At 39.4% G+C, this 20,376-nt stretch overlaps 1 protein-coding gene across 2 annotated transcripts; it reads right to left on the reverse strand.

The window, feature by feature from the left end:
- Positions 1-28: 28 nt before the first annotated feature.
- LOC126988371 (signal recognition particle 54 kDa protein-like) lies at positions 29-19,656 on the reverse strand. Of its 2 annotated transcripts, none has more exons than XM_050846437.1 (10): positions 19,346-19,656; positions 18,114-18,188; positions 16,978-17,132; positions 15,739-15,889; positions 14,773-14,956; positions 14,421-14,518; positions 12,644-12,772; positions 12,111-12,219; positions 7,718-7,888; positions 29-4,056 (listed from the first exon to the last, which is right to left on the reverse strand). In XM_050846437.1, the coding sequence occupies exons 1-10, from the start codon at positions 19,598-19,600 to the stop codon at positions 3,875-3,877; spliced, it is 1,509 nt and encodes a 502-aa protein (XP_050702394.1). In that variant the 5' UTR covers positions 19,601-19,656; the 3' UTR covers positions 29-3,874. The 2 variants fall into 2 exon arrangements, with proteins under 2 accessions (XP_050702394.1, XP_050702393.1); XM_050846436.1 differs by having other exon boundaries at positions 29-4,059.
- Between the last annotated feature and the right edge of the window lie 720 nt (positions 19,657-20,376).

The following is a 20,376-nucleotide window of genomic DNA, read 5'->3' on the forward strand; positions in this document are numbered from 1 at the left end:
CTATCTTTCATCAAGCCTTTCCTGATACTTTTTTTTTCTTCTTTTTTTTTAATGTCTGATATTGTTTGGTTGTTTTCAATGTGTACAAAAAATTCCATGGTCTTATGTGTATTTCATTTAGCTCCTAAGTCATCATCTGCTTCAAGCATTTACCCCTGTATTCTTTGAAAAAATGTATTTTTCAATAACTCACATATTGCATATTACAACAACTGTTACTACTAAGCTCTTCTACTCAGCTAAGTCATAATGGTAACAACCTCCTCTGTAATCAGAGTAGGCTTTTGCATGACATGGTGATGCTAAAGCTAGTGTAAGCAAGTGTGTGTGTATGATGGACGAGTCACATGCACACTATCCACATTTTGCAGGGACTACTATATAGTTTATTCTTCCTACACATGAAAAAACTTCTTTATATGTATTTATATATTCGTACTTACACAAAAGTTATGTTTATAAATAGGTACTATTTTTTTGTATATTTACCCCATTTTATTTATGTTCACTTACTGAAAAGTTGCTTTGACCAAAGACACTTTTTTTTATATATCCTTCCTTACCTAACAGACTTGAAAATTAATTTTCTTCTCACTCAGCTGATTCTCGTTGACCATCCTCTTCCCACTCTTACAGCACGCCTGTTATAACCCCCATTCTTTACCACAAAGCCATTACACTCTGTTGAAATTACTCCAGTCCACTTCTTCAAAGTACTTTCTCATTTGCGCAAAATTTGCCGTTCTATAATAATATTGTATCTCCAAATTCTGTGGGCTTCTCTTCTATCTTTCATTGTAAACTCAATAACCACTTGATCACTTCTTCCTAGAATGTAAATGTTAGATCCAACCTTGATGGTTTGTCACTCCCTCGAAATTTTGTGTTTTCCTTGATCCATTGTATCAGTGTTATCCATTGCCATCTTCAACAACGTAGTTCCCCATGACCTCTCACCTCCCTCTGATGTCCATTCCTCTTTGCCGTTGAAGTCCCCCATCATGGCTAGGTTATCACTCCCATTTATTAGTTCCTCCACACCCTCACTTTTGTCTTTCATCATAATCTCATATTCTTCCCTGCCCTAAGAAGAAGACAGCCAGCTATATGACATGGACCAATTGGAATAAAGTTACAATGTTGTGAGCGGGAGATTCAAAACCAATCAGGTGTCACGGCAAGGATTTAGCACTGACAGGGTTAAGGGAAGCGTCCGCCATTAATATTTCAAAAATATTGGAAAAATTGAGAAAATCACACGTCTTTGTACACCCCTCGGCTACCTTGTGGCAAAATATCATGAAGAAATAAGGAAAACTGACAAGAGTTATGGCTGAATTCCCACCCCCCACCCTCCTCCGCTCATCACTTATTTCACTAAAACATTTGCCTGCGCCATGACAGGCCAGGAATGACTACCATTCAGGCCCCTCGAGAAAGTCTACCGGCACTGAAGGCTGGACGAAAAAATGATAAAAAATAAAGATGAATAAATAAAAAGATATATTCATACACAGGTGCATACATTGTCATGTTTCAGTTTAGAAAATAGCCTAAAAAATATTTATATGGTATCTTGTGGGAAACTAGCATCTGCAATGGCCTTGGAGGCAGCAGAGCTGACATATACATGAGATAATTTTCGCATTTCGGCTCGATTTCAAAGAAAAGGACACCATCAGACAAACGAAGTCCTTCAAACCAAAGATAAAACTGCAATTCAGTAAAGAATACCAACCGGGAAGGCATCAATGTGTTATAACAAGTGCGAGATTGATCAATAAACTTTAAAGGCCCGTATCTCAAAATGAAAGTTATTCCCCTTCCAAAATCTATTTTGAAGCCAGTTTTCCTCTGTACATCACTTTTTTTTTTCTTTTCTTTTTTTATATGTGACCTGTCATTTTATATCAATATTTTCTTGGTGAAAAAAAGTGGGGAAAAAATCTAAAAAAAATTATAAAAACAAAACAAAAGCCAAAATAAAAAATCTAACAATGTGGAAACAGCATTTTATGAAGTGCCTTAGCCATAATAAAATTAATGTTGTGGAACAAAAATTAACGCCAGAATAGCGCTTGTAAATTTCAGAGGAGGCTGCTGGGGGCCGGAGGGGGTGGGGGTTAGAATGAGGCTGAATGTCTAAAATGAATGTACATGTTGTCAAAACTTCATAACATAAAAATCAGTGATTCATACAAATTTACCGAAGATATGGCAACATCGTTTTTCCCCGGACGCTCCCCGTACGCAATGCAGGTGTGGCAACAAGATGGAACTGAAAAGTCTTGCTAATATGGACAAAGGTGCTTATAATGCTGATATCCAGCGTCTGTACGGTGCATGGCTTTACCTGCTGCTGGCCCCATTGTTGCACCAGATGCATGTGGTAGTCCACAGACCCCCTGTGGCCACTAGGCTGCCCCCTGCCTCCTTTCCCCACCTACCCCTTCCCCACTCCCTCAAGCAGGCCCCAAGCCAGACACAGCCGCTGGACCTCAACACCCAGGAGGATGCAGCCACTGCACAGCCACACGCATATGCATGCCAAGTCTGGCATGTGGCACACTACTCAGAAGTCAACTTTGTTAACCAGTTTTTTGTAAGAAGCAGTCCCAAGTGGAGTAGGCCGAGGGAATGCCCACAAAGTTTGTAGCTTGAGCAAGTAGATCGATTCCTGCCATGAGGTACTTAGGCTGGGAATGGGCCCAGGTTTTGCATCATGCAATGGGTGAGGTGGCATGGCCCCCCAGACACATGCCCTTATCAATTGATTGATTGAATGAAAATGAATGTGCAGGGCTTAACATTACATGTCTCCCTCACTTTATGATTGGGTTATGTTCTTGGAAAAGTGATTGTAAAATAAACTTAAGGTTTAACAGAATTAGTAGGGATGCATTCCTGGACTCGTATATCAAGTGACCTAGACCCCAAAATACATGTATAATGATGTTATATGGACTGCAGTATTTAAATCATTATCAGTGCAAATATGAGAACATATTACCTGTTTATTTGTCAAAACAAATACTTAAACAACATAAAGTAAAACTAAAATGCAAGCCAGATGGATTGTAAAGCGAGCAGAGGTACTTAAAGCATAATGATTGTAAGAGAAAAATATAAACCGAACCATATTTAACCAAGGGAAACCTGTACATGTAGAAAAAAAAAAAAAACTGTTGTCATATCACAAAAAATATATACTTCATGTCTTGTGAAACATTCTTTGTACTCCATTATAAATATATTATTAATATTCAAATATATATATATATATATATATATATATATATATATATATATATATATATATATATATATATATATATATATATATATATATATATATATATATATATATATATATGACTCTGTTTATTTCCTTTTCATTATCTGAGTTGGAGACATGCAGGACAGCAATTGTCGATTTCTGTTCTATTGTTGTTGCCAGTTATACTTTCAACTTTTACTGGAAACTGTTCTACATGGCTGAAAGTAGAAAGTTACACAACCCTCTTATTTATTTATATTTTTCATCTAAATGTGCAGATGCAACAAACATCATTGATTGATGTACTGTGGAACTTAATTTAATGAGCTGTCTCCCAATAACAATAAGAATGAAAAACAAATTTGTATTGCCTAGAATCAAATAACCTGAAAAAAGGCATTAAAGATCCTTCTCTTCATATTTTACATTCTGAGAAAACTTCTCATCTATATTTTTAGAATAATATATTCTGGAAGGATTAATACAGATTTGTAAAAGGGAAGATTTCACATGAAAAAATAAATTGTGATGTTGACTCAGCAGTTAAAATGGAATATCAATATCATACAAAACTGGGGAAAAGGAAGTGGTGGGTTTTCACTTAAAAGGATTTTTGCCCATGCCCATGGGCCCACCCCCTTGCTGAAGTTGCTTCATCATGGACTCTAGGCCCTTGAAGCCTCCCATCTGCTGCAGCACACGAGGATCCATCATCTTGGCCATTTGCTGATTAAGCTGGTTCATTTGCATCTGGTTCACATTTTTGGACATGTCACCTCCTGCTGAACAAATAAAACTGTAAATAACCCATTCCATTGATGCTGACAAAAAGTTTCACCAAACAGATACAAAGTACAGGTTTTCTAATTTACAAAGGGATAAATAAGGTTCTTAACAATGTATGAATTAAGCATTTCAACTCTTATGAATGAAAAAGATTGTTTAAATACAGTTGAAACAGCAATGTTAAGCAAATTAGCAATGTGCTTCACTTGCATTTATTCATGAAATTTCTTAACCCTTAAGAGTACGGGTGGCGATACATATGTCTGGATGCTGTGCACGGGGAAAATTTAGGCATTTAAAAGAGGTGGAAATGGTGTCTTTCTTCTTTCCAACAATTGTATATTCATCTAGTATATTTGGTGGTGTAATAAAACCTCTCCTAATATTATCTCCTAATAATAATAAAAAAGTTATGACAGCCGAAAATACTGCGCATTTTCTCGTGGCCATGACGCGTTACATGGAAGCACCCCACACTGACTCTCTCTCTCTCTCTCTCTCTCTCTCTCTCTCTTACTACCTACTTGCCCCTCCCTCCTCTGTCAATGTCACTACCATAGCAGTCATCAAAGTCACTGTCACTTTAATTCGCCCGCACTCTACTTCCGCCCGGAGCAGAGGAACTGCTTGACGCATCACGAGACATGACAGATGCATTCCGAACAAAAGAGGAAAATGATCTGTGGCCTTCGGAATTTAGGCGTTTTTTTTCACTTATACGCGATATTTTATGGAGTGCCCACCAGATGTCTCACGCAACTGGACTCACACGGCCACACAGCTGAGCTCAGTTCTTCTCGCGTGCCACTTGAACAACAATACAGTACCTATGCTGCCACGCTAGTACCGGTACTAACGGTACAAGCAATACAGTACGGTACCGGTACCAGACTGCTCGGTACCGGTACCAATACTAGCCAGCCCCTCATGGTGTCCCTCATTTCTTCCTCACACGAGAGAGGTTGAGAATGAGTGCCCGAGTGGATATCTCGGTTTTGGTGACACGCGGCATGCAGCTGTTTGTTGTGTGGGTGTGGTTGTGTGGTTTGTAAACAATGCAAATGGCGGCCGGGCTGGGATTGCGTGAAATAACTCCTCGTACAAGACTCATGCAGTTTCTGATATCATATTCACCCCATTATTCTCACTAATATTAATAATTAATAATGAACACATGGACATTTTTTTCCAATATGATTTTTTATGTAGCTTGTACTGCTCCTTAGTCATACAATCTTAAGCCACCTGTGACATCAAGATCATACAAATGGCACCCGACGGAAAAACCGGATAACAGCAAGGCATGGACGATCTTCCAACCAGCAACTCCAACTTTTTCGGGTATGCGTCACACACAGCCAAGGTCGGTTGCCCGTATCCACATCCACAACGTAAACAAAGCACTTACCCTGTATCAACATGGCGGCGTCTGCTAAAGTAAGGGCTGCCGCGGCTTGTGCTGCCATTACCCAAGTTATGGACTTGTTGCTACAGTTAAATGGAAGGAAGAAACAGTTGTGGGTGTGGCGTATCTGTGGTTCCTCCATGCTAGTTCTCATTGTCACCACTGCACGTGAGCGGCCAACATACCCATCTAGACTTCGACCACATAAACACATGGATTGAGTAACAATACATACACACACACACACACACACACACACACACACACACCATACTCATTAGGAACCATGGCAGATGTTTCTGATAAACAGATATGACTTCACCATTTCTTTAGTGTGTTTGAACGTATTTGGTGAGTGGCTCACATGAACCAAACCTAGCTCTTGGCAAGAAGAGAGCAGTTGTCTATAACACTGCTCTCTTCTTTCCATTGGGTATGTTTGGTTTGTATGAACCACTCACCAAATAAGTTCTAACACACTCTAGGTAATGGAAAAGCCATTTTTGTTTGTGAGAAACATCTGCCATGGTTCATGATGAGTCTGGTGTGTGTGTGTGTGTGTGTATGACAATGAGAACTGGCACGGAGGAACCTCTTCCATTTAACTGCAGCAACAAGTCCATAACTCAATACAGGGCAAGTGCTTTGTTTACGCCAGGATGTGGAGACGGCAACCAACCTGGCCGTGTGACGACACCGAAAAGTTGGATTTGCCGGTTGCCCAAGCTGCCGCCAACGTGGTGGGAAACAAAAAGCCCATTGTGACACCATGTTACGGACAACCGACAACTCACCCCCAGATGGGTGCATGGGCGTTGCCAGTGGCCACAACGGTTAGAGGAAAACGGCCAGTGAGGCAGCTGACCGGGTGATCGCCAGCGATGACGTCATCAGACTCCCAGCGAATCACAAGCGTGTTTTCAGAGCTCAGCCAATCGTAAGGCTTCATCTGTGGCTTTAAAACGACCCCGTTCTCTCTTCCTGTTTACTCCCTTTATCCAAGTTACGTATTTTGAGATATCAAGGGGGTAAAGGAGGAAAATAAAGTGAACTCCGGGGGCAGCATGAGCCAATTATAATGGCGCCACTATAAACAGTTGCCTGCATCATGGCGGGCTTGGGGCCGACCATCAGGCCCAAATGAATAGTTTACCGGCGCCATAGCCCACATGTATAAAAATAAATAAATAAATAAATAAATCCACGGGTCGGATCTGATAAGCACTTTTCAGTGTTTTCAATACCTCAAGTTTTGCGATCCTCGAGTTTAGTGCTGTACCTTCGGAATGAAGCGAGCACAAAACTCGAGAGGGTACTGTATACGGTACCACATGTTTACATATATGTATCCACCTCAAAATTTCAATGAATATCTTGTTTCTCTTCGTGAACTTTTCAGTTCCTCATATTTTCATATATAATACATGATGAAGTTTAGTTTTCAGACAATATAGTTACGTTCAATGATGGCATTTCAAAATTTGGCACATACAGCCTGTCTAAATATGAGGTGCAGTACCCTTTTTGCCCATCGAAGGTGAAAATGTTAAATCATATATACAGTGGGGTCCCATATAACGTCGTTATGATATGCCATCACACCTTGTTGAACATAAATTGAGGTTTATACAACCTTATGAAATCCATGCACTGATGCCCTAGCCTATACCACATTGCCCACCTTTGTCATCTCCGTTCAACCAGATGCCACAAATTTCTCTTGTGATTACCCGTTCATCATGTTATTCTTGTCATCAAAACAAGCAACACTGGACACCATACTATGTTAAGTGTTCAAAACAATATTTTCAAACATTTTTTACCTCATTTCAAGTTAGTCTGGGGTTTTTAATGGTAGGTAGGTACCAGTCAAATTTTCCCCATGAGACCTTTAGTTCATATAATCTGCATAATGTTATGCCCTTTGGAATGGATTAGTTATGTTGTAAAGTACCCTGCTGTTTGTCCTACAATCACTGGTGAGTCTAATGGTACCAACCAAAACTCTTATCTTCTCAAAGAGGTGAGCTACAAGAAATGATATATAAACATGTAGGACAAGAGCAGGGATGATTAACAGACAGCCTCCATGAAAGTGAGAGGGGAGTCCAGCCTATCAGCAGAGGCCTGACAAATGGCAGTTAGGAACCAGGTGGAACATTTTGTTTGTACTACTCTATAGTAATAGCTAAAGATGACGACAGGTTGATACAGGTTTACTGTAAATCCATCAATAATTAGGAACTTACCCTTGAAGAGACCCTTCATTCCTCCCATTTTTTTGACCATCTGTGCAAACTTGGCATACTGATTAAGGAGGTCCTTCACCTCAATCTCCATCACTCCAGCTCCTCGTGCCACTCTACTGATTCGACTCCCCTGCTTCTGGAAGAGCTTGTTGCCATCAAGACTGTCCAGCTCTGAGGAAAACACACATATATCACCACAAAGCCTTTTCTTTTTTGTTTCATAAGATCCAAGATTCCTCAAGTGATTTGATTTTTTTTTTTTTTTTTTTCTAACAAAGGAGACGGCTCAAGGGCAACAAAAAGAGTGTAGAAAAAAAAAGCCCGCTACTCACCACTCCCACAACAGATAAAAGTAAGGGATGGCCAAAAGAGAGGTCAATTTCGGGAGGAGAGGTGTCTTGATACACTCTTCTTGAAAGAGGTCAAGACATAGGAAGGATGAAATACAGACGAAGGAAGGCTGTTCCAAAGTTTACCAGTGTAAGGGATGAAAGAGTGAAGATGCTGGTTAACTCTTGCATAAGGGGTTTGGACAGTATAAGGATGAGCTAGAGTGGACAGTCGAGTGCAGCGGGGCCGCGGGAGGGAATGAGGCGTGCAATTAGCAAGTTCAGAAGAGTAGTCAAGGTGAAAATATCGATAGAAGATAGAGAGGCAACATGGTGGCGGATTTTAAGAGGTAGAAGACTATCAGTAAGAGGAGGAGAACTGATGAGACAAAGAGCCTTAGACTCCACTCTGTCCAGGAGAGCTGTGTGAGTGGAGCCCCCCCACACGTGAGATGCATACTCCATACGAGGGGGGACAAGGCCCCTGCATATGGATAGCAACTGCGCGGGGGAGAAGAACTGGCAGAGACGATACAGAACGCCCAACCTCGAGGAAGCTGATTTAGTGAGAGAAGATATATGAAGATTCCAGTTAAGATTTTGGGTCAAATCACTACTGAGCTACCCTCATTTCTAAAATGTATTTAATCTTTTTTTTACAGTAGATGAAGCACCTCAAGGGCAAAAACAAACAAACAAAAAAAGCCCACCAGGTGCTGCACCTATAAAGAAAATAAAATGAAAGGCCAAAATGAGAGGGTCAATTTTGGATGGAAAAGTGGCTGTGCCAGAGTTTAGCAGTGAATGGGATGAAAGGATGCTGCTGCTGGTTAACTCTTGCACAACAGATTTTAATAGCATAGGTGTCAGCAAGAGTATAAAGTCATATGCAGCGGTGACGCATAAAGGGTGGAGGCATGTGGTTAGCAAGTTCAGAAGAGCAATCAACATAAAAATATCGATAAAAGATATATAAACAGCACTGTGATGAAATTTAAGAGAATTTAAGGGGAGGAATAGACACACCTAACATCACCAAATGTGGGGTACAAACTTGGTGGAGGGCCTGTTTTTGTGCCGCGAGAGGTGATAGCAGGCTAAAGAGTAGCCTATCCGGATTTTTTGTTTTTATTTATAAATGATCCACGAGACATCCTAGAGTTAAATCAAAGTATGTGCTTATCTTTCTATTGATTCATACACACACTGGTAATATTTCTGTGGTGTCTGATTCACTTAATTGTGAAATTCTATTGTGATAAGCAGTCACAAATTTGTGTCACAAGTAAAAATGAAACCAGTAATGTAAGTTTTGCCTCCATGAAATACAGTGGTACCTCGTGATTCGAATGCCTTTCAATTCAAACACACCTATCAAACAAATTTTGTCCTCCAATTCAAATGTGTGTCACAATTCGAACACAAACAAACAGCTGCAGACGAAGCCACCAGTGTAGCCAGGTCAGTGAATGTGATACCACGGACTCCAGCCTCAAAAAACGCCAACCCGCAACTGCCATTTTTTCCCGCACACTCCCCCACACTCCGCTGGCACCGTGACCAAAGCCCTCCTTATATCTCGATCCCACCCATCTGTGTGTGTGTGTGTGTGTGTGTGTGTGTGTGAGAGAGAGAGAGAGAGAGAGAGAGAGAGTGAAGGCTCGCTCTCGCTCTCTCTCTCTCTCTCTCTCACACACACACACACACACACACACACACAAGGCCCATCTCCAGGAGGACAGCCTTTCAACATTTTACTCTGGGAAATCTGTGCATAGCGCCGGTGAATCAGTGGGATATTTACCATGATCTTACGTCTGTGTCCTTCCCTTCCCTCTCCTCCATTTTCCCCCACAAAATGCTTTTACATATGTTGGCAATATTTAGCTGACAGTATTTGAGTGATCTGGCCACAGGGCACAACATAAACTTATAAAAATGTTAAAAAAATATGAGGATTTTGGGGCCTGGAATGGATTTTTTCTTTCTACATTAATTTCAATGGGATAAATTGCTTCCTAATTCGAACATTCTCAGTTCGAACAGCCAAAAAGAACCAATTAAGTGCGAATCACGAGGTACCACTATATACACAAATAGATAAATATGAGAGCTCACGGAGGCACAATAATAAGTGACATTACCTGCTTACCGCAGTAATAATAAGGTATCTGATATCCGCAAAATGGCGTGCGCTGCTGCCTCGGGCCACAGTTGCTGTATAAAATATATGCGTAATTTCATATTATTGTTCAGTTGTTTATTCAATGTTCTGTACAAGAAAAAGAATACCCATAATTTTAGTTAGTTTTTGATTATAAGGATTCTTTATGAAATACAATTATAAGTTGTGAAATGTACTGAATCCTGGATTGGATATGGTGATGTTAGGTATGCCTATTGATGAGACGTACAGCCTTTGACAGTTTGACTCCACTCTGTCAAAAAGGGCTGCGTGTGTGACTGTGTGGAGCACCCCACACATGACATGCATACTCCATACAAAGACAGACAAGGCCCTTGTATATGGACAACATCTGTGAGACGGAAAAGAATTGGTGTAGATGATACAGAATGCCTAACCTGGAGAAAGATAATTTACCAAGAGAGGAGATATAAGGTTTCCAGTTAAGATTTTGAGTTCAGGAGTGTAAGAGAAGGGGACAGCTAAGTGTTGTCAAAGAATAGGGGATAGGTGTTTGGAAAATTGTGTTAAGATGACTGGAAGAGAAACTGAGTTTTTGAGGTATTGAAGGAGTTCCTCCTGCCCCATTCAGAAATGATAGCAAGATCAGAGTTTTCAAGCATTGTGCAGCATCCAGCCTTGAGTCCTGTAATTCCTGTTGACAGGGTTCTGGGGTTGAAAGATGTTGAACAATGCAAAGTCATCAGCATAGGAGTGGATAAAAGTTTGTTATGGAAAGATGATCATTAATGAACAATAAAGAGATTGGGAGATAATTACTTTTTTAATTCAACCAAATAGTAAAAAATGTATTATTATTGTTTTTATCAATTTTCTTAGTGTGTGTTTTATCTTGCTGCAAGCATGTGCATAGTATACATTGTAGCAGTGGCTGAATCGGCAAAGTAACAGCACCGTGTTCAGGAGGAGGCGAGTTCAATCCCCGCCCGGTGCCACCAAGTTGGGATTTTTCAGCCGCCGCCGAGTGGCTTAAAACTACCCACATGCTGTCCAGAAGACCACCTATCAACCCGGACTCTAGATTCTAGGATTAAAGATGAGCTCCGGGAGGGCAGCATGAGCCAATGCAAGATGGCGCCACTATAAACACTCGCCTGCGCCAGAACGGGCTGGGCCGACCATCAGGCCCCACCGGGAAGAAGCCTACCAGCGCTATAGGTCGTGACGTAAAAAAACAAAAAAAAAAACAATAGCATCATTTAGTTAATTTATGTAACCAGCAGCAGCTTCAAAACAATATTTACCGAATAACTATGGTGATTCACAGGATGCCCACTAGTTAGTGTACATGATGGCAGTATTTATTTATTTATTTTGTTGTTGTTGTTGCCCCTAGCCATCAGTTGAAGAGCTCCACAGTCTCACATTAATGTATTTAGTATGATATGACTAATGCTGGATGAGCACTGTTTGTCTCAGCACAAAAAGCAAAAATGACATGACTCACCAGTGGCTGACCTGCTCCATGTAAACAAAAATGATGCCACCAGGCTGGGCTATATGAGATAGCAGTGTTCATCATGGGAAAACATGTTTTTTTACTCAGGCCATTTATTGTTTTCCTTTTCTAGTATCAGACCTGGAGGAAATGTGTGGAGGAGGACCTAACCATCTCAGGACTAATGAGGAGAAAGCCTTTGATAGACAGTTGGAGGACTGTCATTCAATATCTAACCTCTAAATAAATATGGAAAAATATGACAAACAATGAATGACAATGATATGGAAAACTTGGACTCACAGGTTAAAGTTTCCACTGCCATCTGCCAACCTGCAATTCACTAGTAGTTTTTCTTCTGGTTTAAGACATGTAAAAAGAATTTAATCAGCTGAAATAAAGTAGCTGTCTTCACTATACCTTCATCTGTCATGCTGTCCATGATGGTCATGAGCCGCTTCAGCCGTGCCATACTCTCCTGCTCACCTCCCTTAGTCAGGAAGTCTGTGCTGAACCCAGGAAGCATATTCTAGAAAAATGGATTAATAGTAATCACATTAATATGACTAAAGGGATGAATATACTAATGCTGGTGCATAACTTATTGTAGAGTAAATGAATAGGAGTACTTTACACCCGTTCATAAGGTCAAAAATCCAAGCATCCAAGTATTTTTCATAATCGAACTAGTAGTAAGCCAAAAGTATTAGAAAATATCCCCAAGGCAAAATTTCCCAAACAAACATCCCAAAGGTTGTAAAAATCAGCTTACGTTGCACATAATATAACTTTGAAAATCACCTTTAACCCTTTTACTGTGAAGTCGGTCAAGTGTGCTGATACCGCTATGCACATTCAGGCAAGTAAACAGGGGGTCTCTTTCCACCTTACTATCTCTATAACTATGCAATGTAGCAAATATTCAAGCATATCATTGGAAAGAAGTGTCTTACCATAATCTGTGACATGGGACCCATCTTCCTCACATTCTGGAATTGCTCATACATGTCTCTGAGGGTAAAGTGGCCATGCTGGAGCTTCTTGATGAGAGCTTCATTGTCTTCTAGTTTTAGGTCATTCACCTGCCAAACATTATGTATATTTATAACAGATGCCAATAGACATTTTATCTTCACAGTAAAAACTGAATGGCACAATTCAATTGTAGTACTTGGATATCTCAAGGTAGTATAATAGGTCGTTACATAAACTGCTAATGACCATTTATTAGTTACAAAAATCAATTTGTATATATAAGTTTGGAGGAATCTGAAATGAAGGTAATGTTTAATAAATTGATGGCAGGACAATGTAATAATATAAGGATCAGGAATTAAATACTTTCCAGAGTAGAGAAATAAACCTATGACAATCAGTGAAAACCCAGCTCACACACACAAAAAAATATCAGAAAGCAAAATGGGATGGAGTGCTTTTGGTAAACATAGTAATATCAAGAATAGCTTTGGGGAGGCGGTGGGTGGCTGAGTGGTTAGCGTGCCGGTGCCGCATCCGGGAGATTTAGAAGGGACACTGGTTCAAATCCTGGCCGCCACACAGCTGGGATTTTTCAGCCACCACCGAGTGGCCTAAGACTACCCACATGCTGCCCTGAAGACCACCTATCAACCCGAACTCTAGATTACTTCTCCAAAGAGGGACTCAAAGATGAGCTCCGGGGAGCAGTATGAGCCAAAGCAAGATGGTGTCACTATAAAACACTCGCCTGCGCCACAACGGGCTGGACCGACCATCAGGCCCCAACCATTGAAAAAGTCTAACAGCACAATAGGCCACGACGTAAAAAAAAAAAAAAAAAAAAAAAAAAAAAAGCAGCCTGCCACTTTTGCTGCAAAGAAAGGTGTGCAATCAGTGGATCCTTTCAGTCCTGACATAGTTAAAAAACTAAGCACTAATAAAAGATCTAGAAAGAAAGCGAAGAAGTGTGCAATGAACAGAGGAAAAAAGGTTGAGTATAGCATGAGGGTGGAAAATGAGCAACAAAATTAGGGAATAGACAAAGATTGAAGAGATTATAAGGATTTTAGAATATGAACTGGACTTGGACAAGTATTAACATGTGTAGAACTGAAAAAAATGGATAACCAAAGTAACAAAGTAGCAACCTAGGAATTGTAAAAGTTAGAGTAGGAAGAGAACCAGTTGGAGAGGTGAAATTAAAGCATTTGGCAGAGCAGAATGGAAGACTCCTTAAGATCAGACAGAGAAGCAGAGGACATGATGATGATTAGCCTCAATTTCACACAATAATTTTCACATCCACATTAATAACTCTAAATGCAGGTATTTCTATGGAATAATTGTATACTACCTCAAAAATGCCCTGCCAAGTAATTCTATAACACTAGATATTTGAGAAATAACTGGCAAAGCAGTATGATTACATGTAATAAACACTCTCCACAAGGTAACTGGAAGCATTTTGTACAGTCGGCCCTTAACATTCACAGCTTTAACTTTCACAAATTTGAATTTGGAAATATATCCGTGAACGATTTGATTTTTTCATGGATAGGCCCAGGAACAATCAATATGGGTGTTCATGAGTTTTCTTAGGCCATTGCGGGGTCAATCAGCGCATTTCCAGCGTCCACCATTCCACTTGCCTACCCCACATGTGAAGAATGTAAAGTACATTTACTGAGCCAGTTTCAACTATTTTAAGTAGTACATTAGTTGAACTAAACAAAACAATTTCACTGTCTCTACCTTTTCAATAAGACCCTCAATGTCTCCCATGCCCAGAAGTTTAGAGATGAATGGCTTGGTCTTGAATTCTTCAAAGTTGTCAATGTGTTCACCAGTACCTGAAAGCAATCAATATTTTCCATCCTTGTTCAATGATGTCTATATGTCTAATAAACAAAGGCATACCTATTCCACTGAATAGGGTAAAGGTAGGGAAGAACATTAAATGATGCCAGCAAACATGGGTTTAAGGGTAAGTATTTGTCCTCGTATCCCGACATCTTTTTAAGTACTTGTGCTTTAACCTGAAATGAGTTGATGTTGATGGGGTGCCACTTCTGACCTCTTACAATATATATGACAGCTCACATACCTATAAAAATGATAGGGGACTGAGTGGCTGCAACAGCAGACAAAGCCCCTCCACCCTTGGCATGTCCATCTAGTTTGGTGATGATGACAGAACCAACATCTACTTTTTCCTTGAAGGCTCGTGCTTGAGACTCACAAGCCTGTCCAATACTGGCATCCATCACAAAAATAATGTTGTCAGGTTTCTGAAAGAAAGAGTAAAAATATATCTGCAACTGTGCCTAATATATATATATATATATATATATATATATATATATATATATATATATATATATATATATATATATATATATATATATATATATACAGTAAAACCCTTATAACTCAGCATGATAGGGTCTCCCAGCTTTGCCGAGTTATTCAATATTCCGAGTTATACAAATCCCTCATTCCCCTTCCCCCTATTGCATATACAGTCAAAATTTTGAGAGCATTACAGTACACAGGAGCTATAAAATCTTAAATTAACACATACAAATGAAGGGGCTGCTGGTGTCATGTAGTGAAAGCAGACAACACTTGGGTGTTTGAGAAACGTGCATGGCAAGTGAGGGTACATGTTTTTAATACAGGAATAGTGTGGGCAAGACTTGAAGAGTGTAAACCACGAGACATGGAGCTAACTCGGCAGCATACTGAGATAAATCAGAGAGTGCTGGAGAGTGAGATCTGGTGGCCCAAGTGTGCATTGCCAAGTTATACATTGCCAAGTTATAAGGTTTGTATATATATATATATATATATATATATATATATATATATATATATATATATATATATATATATATATATATATATATATATATATATATATATATCAATTTACTTACTCAGCAAAAATAATAGTTCTTTACATGATACAATTCAAAAGTAATCTGAATTTTGTGATTATTGCCACTTAAATTTCTTCTCACTGCAAATCATTGCTAAAATACCATTAGGATGTTATGACTTTGACACTTACGCAGACATTTGAGATTTGCAACATCTCTTCAAACAGAGAATCTTCCTGTTTATGACGACCAGATGTATCGATGATGATGATTTCAAAGCCCTCTTTCTTGAACTGTTCAACACCATCCATAGCTATTACAACTGGGTCAACTTCTGTGTAACTGGATAAGAATAAATAGCTCAATTTAGTCTTCTTTTTTTACAGTACAGGAGCCAGCTCAAGGGCACAAATATAAACAGCCTGGTAAACACTGCTCCAGCAAAGAGGACAGTGATAATGCTCAGTCAAAAGCTAACATGAAATAAATAGCTATTCATGGTAACAAAAATCCAATTTCTCCACCTATCAACTCGACACAATCTTATAAACACCTATCGCCTATTCTTCAACAACACTCAGCTGTCACCTTCTTCAACAGTAAACATCCTCACTAAATCAACTTCCTAAAACAACTTCCTCGAGGTTGGATGTTCTGTATCGTCTCCGCCAGTTCTTCTCCCCCGCACAGTTGCTATCCATATACAGGGGCTTTGTCCGCCCTTGTATGGAGTATGCATCTCACGTGTTGGGGGGCTCCACTCACACAGCTCTCTTGGACAGAGTGGAGTCTAAGGCTCTTCGTCTCATCAGCTTTCCTCCTCTTACTGATAGTCTTCTACCTCTTAAATTCCACCGCCATGTTCCTCTCTTTCTATCTTCTATTGATATTTTCATGCTGACTACTCTTCTGAACTTGCTAACTGCATGCCTCCCCCCCTCCCGCAGCCTCGCCGCACACAACTTTCTACTCAAGCTCATCCCTTTACTCTCCAAATCCCTTACGCACGAGTTAACCAGCATCTTCACTCTTTCATACCTCACGCTGGTAAACTCTGGAAAAATCCTCCTTCATCTGTATTTCCTCATGCCTACGACTTGAAATCTTTCAAGAGGAGGGTATCAGGACACCTCTCCTCCCGAAATTGACATATCTTTCGGCCACTCCTCTTAACTCTTTTATAGGAGCAGTGAGTAGTGGGCTTTTATTCATTATTGTTTCCTTTTTTTTGCCCTTGAGCTGTTTCCTCTGCTGTAAAAAAAAAGTTATTTATTTACTTTTCTTAATGTTTATCCAAGAATATATGCTACTATTATATACACATTGATTTAAATATGCTGCCTGCATACTCTGGAATAATTGACCAAGATGAAGTTAAGATGGTACAACCTTCCCCAATACTTCTCAACTTTCAATCACAACTAAATTACCTGCCATAGAAGGGTATGCGAGCCTTGGTACAGTTTTGCTTCACCTGATCAAAAGCACCAGCTCGGAAGGTGTCGGCACAAACAAGGCAGGTCTTCCATCCTTTCTTCATATAGTAATATGCAAGTTTTGTACAAGTTGTTGTCTTACCAGAACCCTGAATATATAGAAAACATTAGTAACTTGTATACATATATGACACAAAAAAGTACAGTTTACCCCATAGAAATACATAGAAATACTAGGAATGAATTTGAAGAAGTGTTGCAGACAAAGAGTGTACAGAATTTAAGGAAAAATTGGACAAACATATACAGAGAAACAGGATCACATATGTGTACCTCAGGCCCCATTTACTATAACTAAGTAAATACACATGCACGCACGCACACACACACACACACACACACATAAAAAAATATAGCTTCCCACAAAAAAACAGAGGTTTGGAACAAACTAAGTGAGGATGTAGTATCAGCGAAGATTGTGCACAACTTTAAGGAAAAACTGGACAAGTACAGATATGGAGACAGGACAACACGAGCGTAGCCCAGGCCCTGTAAAATTACAACTAGGTAAACAAGGTAAATACACACAATCACACACAGACAGAGGACAGGACTATCTGAGATTCAGCTCAGGCCCTGTATACTACAAATAGGTAAATACACACTGCTCCAAAGCTCAGTGGTTAAAAACTCTGCACTGCCAGGCTTCACAGACTGGCAGACAGAGGTTTGAGCCCTGCTCAGGCCAGGATTTTTCCGCTGACAAGGAAGGGTTACTTTCCCCCTTGAGCAAGGAGGATGGTGGCTGGGGTATATGGAGGTCCTGGCAATACCTAGAGATTGACTATAATGAGCTTGCTCTTGTCGTTGGGAACGTTGGGGAACGTTGGGAAGTTAAACTCGCGATCAGGCCATCATACACACTTACACTGCTCCATAGCTCAGCTCTCTGCTACCAGACTTTGTGACTTGGGAATATATATATATATATATATATATATATATATCTCTCTCTCTCTCTCTCTCTCTCTCTCTCTCTCTCTCTCTCTCTCTCTCTCTCTCTCTCTCTCTCTCTCTCTCTCTCTCTCTCTCTCTCTCTCTCTCTCTCTCTCTCTCTCTCTCTCTCTCACCTGGAGACCAACAAACATGATAACGTTGGGATGCCCCTTTATAGGAACATGAGGCTTCACTCCTGGGTCCACAAGCTGAAAAAAAAAGAAAAAAAATACATTGATGAATATAAAAACATGTGATTGGTGGTCTACGCTATGGATAAGCATAAAAAAGGGGGACCGAAACCACAAAGAGGAAATCATTAGTCGTTGGTGAGAAAATAAAAGCAGTTAAGACAAAAAGTGGTTCAAAATGGGAATAGCTTAGGAAATGCATATGACTTGAAAAGCAGTCAAGCAAAAGAAGGAAGAAGGATGCATATGAATGATACATGTAGAAGTGTTGCAAAACATTTAATTTAAAGCAAAAAGAAAAAAAAATGCATTGAATAGCAATAGAAAGGTGAAGTAAATTACTAAAAATACAAAAATAAAGGAAGATAAACTTTGGAAAGAGTTTTAATGCATTAAATGAGGACAAAGAGAAGATGCTTCATGGGAAATGTACAAAGAAAGAAGATGGGGAAGTAATGAACACAAAAGGAAAAAAATGAAACTAGTAGAGGTGCAGGTTTTACAAGTTCAAATGAATGGATAGCTCAGTAAGCCAGATGAAACACAAAGGGAACTTTAACTCTAAATCTGAAATGCAGGAAGAGCAACTGGAATATAAAAACAGATGAGATTTTGAAATATGGAGCTGTGGTCATTAACCAAGTTGTCGAAAAACTGCCCCTCGTACAAGAGGCTACTATGCATGACTTTCTTAGATCATGAGAAAGCTTTTGGCTCGGTTAAAATTTCTCCAATCATGCAGGTACTCAGGAGGTTGAGTATGGATAAAAGTGTTGTGAGAGAGAGAGAGAGAGAGAGAGAGAGAGAGAGAGAGAGAGAGAGAGAGAGAGAGAGAGAGAGAGAGAGAGAGAGAGAGAGAGAGTGTGTGTACAGCAACCTCTTACACCAAGGACAATTTGTTTTATATTCCAGACAACTTTCAGCACAATGAATATAGTATTGTAAATAATGTCAATGGGGTTTTTTTTGCTGGATTTTTTCAATCAGTACTGATGAATGGAATTTTTTTTCAAAGAATTAAAAAGATATTAGAAACAATGGCTGGGACAAATGAGACCAACCTAAATGTCTGGTATTAAGCACTATTACATTTAACAAGGCTTTTGAGGTCATAATGATTAGCAGTGAATATTAATAGTATGAAATAAACATATAAAAGCAACAAATTCCTATACCTTAACAAGCTCCTTGAAGACAGTAGTCTGGATCATCCGGCGCTTGTTGAGGCCGCCAGCCATCTCATCAAAATCAATGGCTGAGCGCACATTTTCTCTGAGCTGCTTCACTAAGCGTATATTAACATCAGATTCAAGTAGTGCAGCACAGATCTCCTTCAGCAGATCATTGAGCACATCCTCATTAATGATTGTGGCATTATTGAGGGACTTGAGGGCTGAAGTAATCTTGCGTCCTAAATCGGCTAACACCATCTTGGCTTATAATTTGAGTTTCCTTGCACTAAAAATCTGTAATATTAATTTAAGATAAACATTAAAATTTGAAATTAATATTTACAGTAATCAGTAAATAACAAGGAACAAAATTTATACAGTAAACCAGTTTCAACAAGTGTTATGCACCCTAATGTGACACTGAGTGTCCAAGGATGATGCAGGAATGATGGGAGTCTTCCTCTTAAATACATTACAAATGCCTAAACTCATTTTTGTACAATTACTTATAACTATGACGGTAACCTGTGAGTCACACCAAGGCCAAATATCTCACTAAAAATATTACAAAAAAAATTATATTTCTTTTCCATGTATATAGTACCGTAATTTTTCACTCGTAACTGGTGATGGTTGTGTGTGACTGTTTATATATATCACATTTCATAACATTAAGGGAAACAAGAGCATACTGAATCTTCCATGATTAACACGTTGGACTGAAGATTTACCTACATGGTTCGACGAGTGAAGCCATTCATTGGGCAGTGTTCTGTGAATAAGGTCAATGACCTTTAGTTATTTGTCTAGCAGCTCAGTAAATAAACTAGTCGTGTATTTATTTACTCACCAATAAACAAATGAAATTGTCTTTTTATAAATGGTATCCTAGCGCTAGTGCCACCTAATTACGTAGTTAAGAACTATTTATATAATAATATAATGCTACATGAACCATATGGATAATAAATAATACCCATATCCTGCCTGGACAAACTCTTTTACCTCTGCCTGTCAACATCCACCTTTCCTTC

Source organism: Eriocheir sinensis, chromosome 69 (genome assembly GCF_024679095.1).
Source record: "Eriocheir sinensis breed Jianghai 21 chromosome 69, ASM2467909v1, whole genome shotgun sequence".
NCBI classification, from domain to species: Eukaryota; Metazoa; Arthropoda; class Malacostraca; order Decapoda; family Varunidae; genus Eriocheir; species Eriocheir sinensis.

Bases quoted from the DNA above. Each gene is read 5' to 3' on its own strand.
- LOC126988371 (XM_050846436.1), bottom strand. From the start codon at position 19,600: ATGGTGTTAGCCGATTTAGGACGCAAGATTACTTCAGCCCTCAAGTCC. The intron at 18,189-19,345 runs GTATAGGAATTT...TTTTTTTTTCAG, and splicing joins TCTTCAAGGAGCTTGTTAAG to CTTGTGGACCCAGGAGTGAA. The intron at 12,220-12,643 runs GTAAGACACTTC...CCATTTTTCTAG, and splicing joins GTCCCATGTCACAGATTATG to AATATGCTTCCTGGGTTCAG.